General features: G+C 33.2%; 1 protein-coding gene across 1 annotated transcript; it reads right to left on the reverse strand.

Annotated features, from left to right (window-relative positions):
* Nucleotides 1-397: 397 nt before the first annotated feature.
* LOC103487088 (protein farnesyltransferase subunit beta) lies at nucleotides 398-8,024 on the reverse strand. The gene is made up of 15 exons (XM_008445296.3): nucleotides 7,699-8,024; nucleotides 7,527-7,613; nucleotides 6,531-6,636; nucleotides 6,197-6,232; nucleotides 5,271-5,353; nucleotides 5,134-5,187; nucleotides 4,905-4,956; nucleotides 4,437-4,501; nucleotides 3,399-3,455; nucleotides 3,091-3,163; nucleotides 2,862-2,951; nucleotides 2,694-2,796; nucleotides 1,931-2,055; nucleotides 900-1,133; nucleotides 398-728 (listed from the first exon to the last, which is right to left on the reverse strand). The coding sequence occupies exons 1-14, from the start codon at nucleotides 7,818-7,820 to the stop codon at nucleotides 900-902; spliced, it is 1,287 nt and encodes a 428-aa protein (XP_008443518.2). The 5' UTR covers nucleotides 7,821-8,024; the 3' UTR covers nucleotides 398-728.
* Between the last annotated feature and the right edge of the window lie 3,856 nt (nucleotides 8,025-11,880).

An 11,880-nucleotide genomic window follows, 5' to 3' on the forward strand; every position in this document is an offset into this window, starting at 1 on the left:
AGAGATCCTTTTAAATTTTGTGCCTTTCTTTCTAGAATTTTAATTAATCATAGGGTTACCAAAAATTTCCTAGTGGTTGTTTAAGGTGGGTACCTCACCAACCTACTTTTGTTTATAAGTATATCAATGAAAAAATGGGATCAAAGGCCAGAACTGAGTTAATGATGGTTCGACCCCAAACGTGTGCCCCTTCAAAACTGCCATTTGTTTAAAATAATATGAAAGACTTTTGTAGTCTTAAGCTGACCATTAGAGCATATGATAAACATGGGATCAATGAGCATATCCTATCCTTAGACTAAACAGTAGGGCTAGCCCCTCTTCAGTAAAATTTTCCAAACACCAAACATCCCCACTTCCTTCACTCTACTGCCGTCTTTTAGATGTAAAATAAAAATTAAGAGCTCAAATAAAATACGTTTCTTTGTGTTGCATCACTTCCAAAACTATCCATAGATGTAGGATACAAATTGTTTTGAAAATAGGACAAGATCTTTAGTTAAGAATGAAAGCTCCCTTCTCCATGGTTAGGATCGACTAGGTTTGGAGGAGATGTAGTCATAGTTGGCATTGGTCTAACAAAAGACTTCGAGTCATAGTAGCCACTACCGAGAATATCATACCCTAAGGGTTTCCTTAGCAACTAAATGTAGTAGCATCTGATGATTGCACCGTGATAATAGACAAGGATGATTTGGGGGGGAGGGGGAGTTGACAACGCTGGAAACCTGGAAGATTGGGACAAAACTTGATATCACAGCATAACCTAATTAAATCCACCATCACTATTGCATACACAAGATAAATCCATTACAGAAAATACCAGAGTAAACAGCTACCAGAGTTTTAAGGTAATAAGTGTATGGCAATTGGCTATAGAGAAGTGAAGGGGAGATTACCTATTTCCCCCTAAAGAAATCAAGTGCTTCAATTGCACGTTCGAAGACAACATTGTATAGCGGATGGACAGGCTCCAGGAGGTTGGAATAGGGTCCTGCTACTGCCTGGGGAAGTGGTGGGGAATCTTCATTAGACAAGCTATACTGACACAACGAGAGGCCACTTAGGCAATAACACGTGTGGTAGTAGTCTTTTGGCTTCCCAGGTTTGTCTCTTAGTCCGCCCTCAGGTACCTGCACCCAGGGAATGATAAAAACCAAACCTCCAAATGGAAATACATACAAGGAGAGGCTCTGAACTACAAACAATTGTTTACAGAAAATAGATTGTCAAAATTTGGAAAAACAAATAATTATTGTCGTTGAGAATCTTACGTTAAAAAAATCAGAGATCTAACAATGTTCACACGATAAATGATCTTCTCCTCCAATATCCAATGGTTTTTGAGATGGAATTTTATGTTATCTAATATGGTATCATAGCCCAAAACTCAAAAACCAATCCCCCCGCCCCCCCCCCCCCCCCCCCCAAAAAAAAAAAAAAAAGGAAATCCTATCCAAAGGTGAACCAAACGAAGCAAGATCCAGAGGATGCATGTCAAGGTTCACACATTGGAAAAATAAGATCTCACAATGTTTAATCTTGGGATACTTCTACAATTGCCAACCGGTCTTGAGATAGAATCCTATATTATTTTGATTATAACATAAAATTCTTACAAGGTAAATAACTCGTTTTAAAAAAGGGTTATTAGGATAAATTGTTGAATGTAATCAGAAATGGTGAATACAAGGAGACTACGAGTCCAAGTTATACAATGTTTCATAAAATGAACATCCATCTTGAGAGATGATCAGTCAATTACTCGTCGTTCTGGAACCAATTTCAAAACTGCAATATTTCGTATATTCTATTTTACATGAACACTACAAGAATTAAGAAGAATGAAAATAAATATTTAATACAAAAAGAATTCCAACCAATTATAGAGTTAGTAAAATAAAATAAATCTCGAAGGTGTATGGTGTACCTGTGCGCACAGAAGTATGTATTGCTGTAAGGCTAAACTGTTAAAAAGAGGTTGACTACTCGGATGCTTCTTGATAAATTCATAACCAACATCATTATAGTTGACCTTTCGAGAAGTATCCACACCTAATCAGAGGAATAAATATCACAAGATTAACCTCGTTAAGAATGGAATCATGACTATAACCAAGATGACAAGTTGATAAATCAAATCTAAGGTTTCACACTTCAATCATATACCGACTCCTAAATAATATTCATTCTTTATTAGTTTGGGATTTTCAACAAAATAACAAATCGAATGGACAGTATGGTGTAATCTTAACTCTGGATTTGATGTGAACTGGACACGTAAGAGATGTCTAGTCTTTGTTTACTAGGGCAATTTATGCTTGGAGCAAAAAAGTATTTTTGAAATCGTATAGTTCCAAATTTGTGCTTTGTTATTTGACTGGAAGAGAACAAAGCTAACTTTTTCAAGAAAAAGGTGATGTATGTTGCAGACGTTCAGAATAGGCTCAAAATTCTAACTTGTAATTGGTCTGAAAAAATTAATCCATTATATTCACGTGACTGTTGTCTTGCTATTATTATTTTTACAACTTCATTGATGTATGAAATTGCAGGGTCAAATGAGTTACAAAAGACATCTCATTGGACAAAAGAGAATCAAAACCATATGACAATTTATACCAAGAAATATTGATGAAGATAACATGTTCTAAGGATAGGTTGAAAACAAAAGAAGAAAATTGATGGCATACCAGTTGATAGATCATCAAAAGAAGAGCCTTCTCGAGCATCAGGTTGAACTGATTGTTCATCAATATCCAAACTTAATCTTTTTAATAGTGAGCAAACGCCTCCCTGTTGTCATAAATCAATCAAATGAAAACCAAAGAAATGCTGAATCAAACTATACTGAAACTAACCTGCCAAAACGAATAGCATCCATCAACCAACTTATTTGTTCTTCCCTGAAATCCACACTCTAAACCAGCTTGACGAAACACCACCCAGTCCTAATGTATTGAAAGAGATTCCAATATTATCCATAACATGTCACAATAACATGTAGCATTGAAGCCAAACAGCATGGTCTTAATACAAATGAAGAGCAGGATTAGCAATCGCGATTAATTTTCCTCAGCAAAGTCTTACAAGTAAACTCCGCAAGTCCAACCGGCGAACCTCATTGATCAGAATCAAAGTAGCCAAACCACAAAAGGTATACCTGATGAGGTCGATATATTAATTAGGTACAAAAAGAAAAAAGTTCCACTAGGAACGTGAAAAGATATTTATAGTGTTGAGCATTCAAAAATTGGCATCCATTACTTCCATGATATTGTGAACCTTCAAATTATATAGAGATTGAACAAACAATCATATCTTTTATCATCCCACCAATGAGAGCTGAAGAACACAGCATCCAACAAGATAAAATGAATAAAGGCAGAGAAACATACCCACCATGAGCCTCAGATCCAGGTTCTCCTGCAATACCACCTTCAAAAGTTTGACAACTGCAGAGAAAATTAGCAACATTTAATGAATAACGCAATGGCAGACTGGTTTAACAAGTCTGCAAAAACTTATAAACATCAAAACACAGCAGAGCTTGTCAATTGTCCATCTCAATCTTTCAAGAAGCAGTAATTGGAGAAATAAAAGAAAAATTACATGGAATGGCTATTCTAGCTAATATAGTAATTTTTAACTATGGCAGATTTCAGTAACTGCTCAAAAATTTTACTTTCAGCAGATTGTTGGCTTGCTAAAGGTTTTCAATCAAACCACTGTGACGTTACATCCACTTGACAGCGACAAATTCAGCACAAACTCTAATTTAATATCCCAGCTTGAATAAATGAAAAATTGGGGGGAAGACCAATGCTCAATGCAAAAAGTTCTACAAAATGCTCTTCCAAGGGACATAAAGAACTTGAACCATAATTACAGAAAGGTCCATAAAATTTGCACCAAGTAAGAGGAGATTTTCCACTAGGTCGATGGACTTTTCTAAACTGAGAAAGACTCCTCAGTTTCTTTCAAGTCATAGTGTCCAAAATTAATGCTTTAGCTTGGTGCTAACAGAAACTTCTTGTTTTCTTTTTTTTTTTAATATCCGTGAGTGTCCGAACTAGCTTACGAATACCACAACTAATCTCATAGGACAACCCCCAGGCTACAACATTTAGGTGTCAAGGAAACTCGTAGGAAATTAATTACGATGTAGGTGGTTACCATGGATTGAACCGATGGCATCTTAGCCATTTATTGAGACTTTGTCTCCTTTTATACCACTAGGTCAAACCAATGATGGTTGTGCTAACAGAAACTTCTTAAAAAGATGACAACTAGCCACCAAAAATAAGAGAGAGGTGGTCAGGGATTTACTGTATTTATTCTACTCTTGTTTCTCAGTTGTTTTAAAAAAACCTACAGGTATAACATGCTCCACAAAAGTATAGGCACGCAGACAATACTGAGTACTAGGAACCAACCTTTGAATGTAGTTTCCCACGTTTTGAACTAGTTCATCATCCAAGATGTTCAATATACTGGCAACCTGAAACAAAACTCTATAAATGTCAGTAGCCGCACTGGTAGAAGCAGCTAAAGGGCAAAAAGTTTGAATTGAAACAATGAGCATTTCTTCATCACAATAATTCGTCTCTATCAATAATGTTCAGCAACAACCTAAAGACTTAACGTCAACATCCTTGATATTGTTCTATGACTATATGCAACGCATTAATGAATCATGATTCAAGAATGATCACTTCAGAAAATATAATAAAAAATTGCAGCACATTCATGCAATTAAATGCACTATCTTCATGCTGCATAAGCCATTTTCAATTTTAAAGCCCTGAAAACATGCAATTTGCTCAAATAACTGGAAATTGCATGTGCACACATGTACACTACAACTATTTACATCCCAACCCAACAATAAGATGCCGACTTACAGAAATTGCAGTGTAGCAAGCACGGACATCTATTTCTCCTTGGTCATGCATCCTGATAAAATGAGCAACGGACAACATTAAAAGGGAAAAAATGAAACTCAACCACAGAATCATATAAGCACTAATTCTTGACCAATGAATATAGAGTTGCTGACCCAAGGAGCCATCGCATTTTCTAAAAAACAATGAAAGAAAATGGAATCCTAAGCTACTAGGATTAATTTGATACCTGAAGCCTCCGCTAGGATGCTTCATCTGCAGCAAAAACGTGTATAGTTTATGTCTGAAAGATGTTTCATTGATAATGTCATATCACTGCAAAATTATTCAGAAAAGTAACTGATCCCCTGGTTATAAACTGACCACCTATTAATTGACGACAAAGCTTCATGACTCCCCAATGTGACAAGTGAGTTCACTGCAGCATAAGTTGTTGCTAGGTGAGGTAACTGTGAGGAACCAAAGAGTTAATGAATCCACAGATATTAATAAATTCAATTAGACTGAGAACTGCAAAACAAAAACTGAATGTATTCTAATTGTGCAGATTTACATGATTTAAAAGTACAGTAAATGTTATGATTGGTCTTAGGTGAGGGATATGCTCAAATTAAGGTTTAGCATGTACAAGAATATTCAGTTAGGTTGTCAGTAGAAACTTGTATGTAAAGATGGAATGCAGGCGGGGAAGAAGATACCAGATAACTCCTTAGGGAAGGAAGAGGTTCAAACCTCTCAATATTCAATACTTGCTGACTATACTTAAATAACTACAGAATCTAAGAAATAACCATTTACTTTAAGGAAGTCCTTACAAGACTGTCCAATTTGGAGGCTCGTGCTCCAAAGCTCTCAAAATTGTGGTGCTTGCTAATTATTCTTAGTATAGTACAAGTATCTGCTACTCTTCTACAATTTCTAAGGTTCCATAACATAACGCATTCATAGGTATGCAAGTGATGGATATTAACATTGCACACTGACACAGCACACACAAAAAGCCGAAAGTTTGTAGTATGGAAGAATCTTGGAAGCATTGTACAGATTAACTCCTAGACCAATGCACTAAGTTGCACAACCTATGCATGGTATAACATGGTGATTTAACATTTTTTTATGCTCAAAACCCCACGTTTCATTCCTCAGTGGTTTTAATGCTGAACATTTGACTAGTATGTCCACGCGGCTGCTTTCTTCAATAATAATAATAATAATAAAACCCTCTTTTAACAGCAATCATATAATGATAATAGCATAATTTTGCCATAGAAATGAATATGAAATTCACTTGCCTGTCCAGGTCCACCTCCATATCCACCACCTGAGTCCTGCAAGAATGAGAAACAAATACATAACAACAATTTCAATAGTCAGAGTTTAAATGTTCTAATCTAGCATTAAGCACGAAATTTCCATGCATGCAGTAACTTGTTCAATAGGTTAACAAAGAAAACTATCTGAAGCAAGAATAAGGAGGGAGGGTACTAAAGACTAATAAAATAATAATAATAATCATTCTAGGATATACTCAAATCTCAATTAGTAAGTCCACAAGCTGAAGGATCCCAAATGTAAGAAAGATTCGTTTGTAAATGGTGCAAACAAGAAGAGGTAGAATGACAATACTTGACAACGATTAAGAAAGTCAATGGCCCTAGCCTCCAGTTCAGCATCTACAGAGTCTCCCAGTAGAGCAATAGAATGCAGGATCCAATAGCAAATCCACGGACGACTACAAAATTTCAAAAAAGGAGAGGAGAAGGACTTGAATAAGCTAGGCTATGATACATTATAACTACACAAACAAGCATATACTATATAAATGAATGGAATGACTAGGGGTGATCGTTAAACCAGAAGCTTCGACACAAGAGCTTTACACTCGGATTCTCTGCACAGAACCTTCACTTGACCATGACTCATTCACTAATTCTTAGGAGACCAGGGCCTCATCAACACAACCTAACAGTAGTGTTCTAGAACCAGAATGAACACACAAAAAAAAAAAAAAAAAAAAAAAAAACTTGTCTTAGATATGCATAACCCAAGCAACAACAAAATGTCATAAACAAGTTACTTTTCCGGTTAAGTTCCAAGTTCATAATGATATACACTAACAATTTTTTACAAAAGCAACAACTTTCATAAGGATAAAAATGAAAGACTACCCCGGCATAAAAAAAAAAAACAGGCAACAAAAACAGGAGCCCAACTACAAGAAGAGACTCTATCGATACAAAATATAACCTAAAGCATCGTTACAGAAGGTCTTGGAAATGGAAGCCTGAATGGGAACATGAAATCTAAAAAGGGACCACACCTCACTAGTATCTATTTTCATCTCCTAAGAACGCAATTAAACGCAAAATTAATCTACACCATTATCCACTAACCATTCTGAGAAGAGACGCAACAGAATAAAATACTCAGTTATAAAAATAGAAGTTCAAATGGCCTTCAAACACACATCAAACCGCGCCAAAAACCACTTGCAGAGTGTAACCCACTCAAAAAAAAAAAAAGTGAAAAGAAATCATTTAGGAAAAAGATGAATTGCCTTGAGCAAAGACTGCATAATACTTGAAGAACGAATTCGACAGCATACAAGAAAAAGAGACTTACTTGGCATCCAATACGCGAAATGAGGGTCCTAGATGATTGAGACCATTAGTAAGATATTCGATATGATTTTCACGCTGAAGCTCCAACCTAAAAACAAACGAAATTTATTAAAAACCAAAAGCGAAATACAACATCTCCACTTGAAGTGAAAAAAAATCTCCTAGCTTATTACATGAATTCTTGAGCACTGCGAGGAGCCCGGAGGAAAAAATCGTATATCCGAGCAACCTCATATTCCACCATTCTTTGATTTTGTTGCGTCTCGGTAAGCTGCTCCGGCACCGGCGCTTCCATAATTGGCGGTCCGAAGAGACTGCAGTGGGACGAAAGGATTCTCCTGGGTTCTGCCTAGTACGAAATTCACAACGACGAGTGGCGCGAGATTCCTACCAACCCTAGATCCTCGGGTTCACGACCCGGATACGGATTTAACCCGTTTCAAATCATCCGGAACATCTCTTTATTGTCAAGAATTATAACATTTCAAAACATACATTCTATGAAGTTTCCCATTTATAAATCTATATCCTTGCTATATATAAATATATAAAAATCTTTCTATACATATATATATTTTTCCCTCTATTTTACCATTTTTTATAATCTTTTTCATTATTAATTTGTAGATAATTTTGTTATTTTTAAATCAAACTTAATATTGTTAATTGAATCACTTTAATCAACTTTTTTATAATAGTTATTTCACACTACTATCCACTTTGTTGTACTTTTTTTTAGCTTTTCTTTCTTTCCTGACTAATCTTTTATTTTAACTTTATTAATAAAAATGTTTTTTAATTGTTAAATATCATTAAATGTAATGTATTAAATAAAATCAGTCTAAAATTTATAACTTTACATTTAATTTATAATTACATTGATCGCAAAACTACTCAAATCCAAAAGTTTTGAAATCTTAGGAATTTTAGTAGTTTTGCAATGTCATTCTTATTATTGTAATGAGTCTTCCTTTACTATATTTTATAAAATTTGTTTCTCTTGGTTTCTTTTTCGCACACAACCCAATTTCTCTCGAAATTCTTTTTTTTAATTTAAACAATGATGGGTAAGGACATTTTATTTTTGTTCCTTCATCCACACTTTTTCCTCTAGCAAATTATATTTTTGTATGATTGATAGACAAATACAAAAAATTATTAAAGAGTTTCGTTTCACTTCAAGAGTTTTTAGTAATTATGTATCTCTTTCACTCATGCTAGCAAATGTTTGTGGTATGATTTTACAAGTTAGAAGATTATTCTTAAAAAAATGTTAGAAGATTATCTATATGGATGTTTCATTTGTTATGATGTTTTTATTATCGACTTTGTTCTTTTTTTGTACTAAAAAAAGACAAGCACACTATGATATAGGCTTAATTACTTGTAACTACAAATATGTTTTTATGCTTTTCATTTTCTTTTAATTGATATACTAATCTTCTTCTTGCTACAATAATAATAAAATAATGTGAAGTACTTTATTTTATAATATATTTTAGAATCAAAGTAACCTACTGTTCACACGAGATTTCAGGAGAAATTTAATTCGTGGAATCGAACTTTGTATTGATTTATGTATTGTGGATACAATCTCTAATATTTACTCCTTTGATTCTTTCTCTCGAATACAAAAAGTAAAATTTAAAACTTCGTGGTCTTTGATCTTCAAGAAGTTGTAACTACAACTCAATTCAAGCTTCAATCTTCTGGAATTCAAGGAAAGTTTGATCTTCCAAGTCTTCGATCTTTCAGAAGGTTGATTTTTGAGGTTGATGATAACTTGCACGTCTTGAGAGTCTTCAGAAGTTTTTGTCTTCAATTCTTCAGAGCTTCGATTCTTCTCTTCAATCAAAAGGTCCCCCCAAGATGAATGAGAAGGTCTCTATTTATAGAGAATCTCGATGGGCTTTAGGTGGGCTTGGGCCCATTTGCTTGTTGGGCGGGCTTAGGCCTGGGCCCATCTGCTTGTTGGGTTTGGGCTTGAACCCATCTGCTTGTTGGGCTTGAGCTTGGACCTGTTTTCTTGACAGGCTTAGGCTCGGACCCATTTGCTCGATCGGTTTGGGCTTGGATCCATTTGCTTGGTGGGCTCGAACTCGACCCACTTATTTGCGCAAGCTCGGGTCCATTATTTCTTTGGCCCAATTTTTTTTAGGGCCTTGAACTAGGTTGGGTATGAGAAAACTTGACTACCTAAATCCAATCAAATTATAATTATCTCAATTTTGCTGTGATGACGTGGCGTGATTTAATTGGTCAAAATTTCTTGTTCAACAAATGCCCCCTTTTCGAGATTTGTACACATGTATGGGTGGATGAATCTCGAAAATGATAAGCTGAAACAAAAAATACAAGTGATCTTGTTCTTGACTTTTGCTCCAGTTAATATGTCGAATTAATCAAACTATGCGTTTGGACATAAGTTTGATTAAAAATGAAGTTTTGATACAGCCCAATATCAAATTTGTAGTGAATTTTGATTTTAATTCACAATTTATTTATTTATTTTGGAATATAGCCAAAACTTGAATGAAATTGAACTTTTTCTTTTTTACCAATGAATTTAATGGAAGGATTGAGACTTAACATTTATAAAATTGGAATATTGCCAATTCATCAAAATATGAATTTAAGTCAAAGTTTTTTTTTTTTTTTTTTTTTTTTTTTTTTTTTTTTTTGCATATTCTCTTAATTTGAATTTTTAGCGAATTGGGATAAAATTTGAAAAGTTTGCCATTTTTTTTTTTACTTCATTTCAAATCCATTTATGATTTGGGATAAAATTTAAACATTTTTTTTAATAGATGAGAAAAGAAAATCGGGGGATTTTTTTTTTCCAAGATTTGAGGTTTTTTTTTTTTTTTTGTTTTTTTAAGGTTTAATTATGAAGAGGATATGGGAGGGATAAGACTTGAAATTTTTTTAACGCTTTTAAAAAAAACAAAATGTCATTTTTTTTTCTTAATTAATCTTTAAAAAAAAAAAAGAGAAGGTTTTTTTTTTTTTTATTTAATAAAGGAAAAGAATAAAGGAGGTTAGGAATTCTCTCCTATAATCTCACCTAATCTAACTATTTGTTAAGAAGATTTTTATTTAGTTTGTTGAGAAAAGATTTGATTTGCTACCTTCCATCCTTTATAAATAGGGAAGAAGCTTGCAAACAAAATTCACACCAATTCATCTTCTCTAACTTTTTTTTCATTGCATATGTGTTTGATCCTCCAATTCTTTTTCTTTATTTGGGAGAGAAAAAAAAATCCGATGTGCTTCTTTTTTTTTTTCATGATTTGGAAGAAGAGGTGATAGATGAAAAAAAAAACAGATTTTTTTTTTTCATTCAATCGGTAAGGAAGAGCACAGATGAAGAAGAAAAAGGAGACAGAGAAGAGAGAAAAAAACCTTTTTTTTTTTTTTTAAATTTTGGAGAGATTTCTTTTCTTTTCCTTTTCTTTTTTTTTTCCTTTTCTTATTTCTTTTTTTTTTCTTCTATTTCTTTTCTATATATATATATTTTTTTTTTTCTTTTTCATTTTTTGTTTTTTTTTCTTACTTCTTTTTTTTTCAATTACTTTTTACCCTTTTTTTTCACGTTTTATCTTTTTTTTTTCAATATACATATATGTTTTTTTTTTTTTTTTACATTTTTACTCCTTTTAGTTTAGTTTTGTTTTTCTTTGTTTACTTTTATTTCATTTTCATTTTTTTTTCTTCCTGTCCTTTCTTTTTTTAACTTTTTTTTTGTTTTTTTTTGTTTTTGTTTTTTTTTTTAGAAAAAGTTTTCTTTTCTCTCTTTTTTTTTAAATCGTTTTGTTCTAACATTTTTTTTTCAAGTTTTTTTTTTAGTTACTTTCTTTTTAAAACTTTTTTTTTCTTTTCTTGTTTTTTTTTTCTCTCTCTTTTTTTGTATGCGGCAGATGTAGTTCTTTTTTTTTTCTTTTTTCTTTTTTTATCGTTTTCCTTTTCTTTTATTACCGTTTATCTTTTTCCATTTTTCTTTCCTTTTTTTTTTATTATCTTTTTCTTTCTTTCTTTTTTTTTCTACAATTTTTTTAAAAAGAAAATTCAACCATTTTGTCCCCAATTTTCCAAACTTTTTCTTTTGCAATTTTTTTTTTACCCCAATGTTTTTTAACAATTTTTTTTTTACTTACTTACCCTTCTTTTTCATAGGAGTGAAGCTAAACCTTTTTTTTTTTCCACAAATTCTTTTTTCATACGAGTGAAGTGTGTAGATGATGCGCTTGAACAAATTTGAGGATCGAGATGCCGCTTGAACAAATTTGAGGATGATTGTTCTATCGACTACACCGCATGGAGACGATGATGATTGTTCTATCAACTACACCGCATGG

The sequence above is a fragment of the Cucumis melo genome, chromosome 4 (genome assembly GCF_025177605.1).
Source record: "Cucumis melo cultivar AY chromosome 4, USDA_Cmelo_AY_1.0, whole genome shotgun sequence".
Taxonomy (NCBI): Eukaryota; Viridiplantae; Streptophyta; class Magnoliopsida; order Cucurbitales; family Cucurbitaceae; genus Cucumis; species Cucumis melo.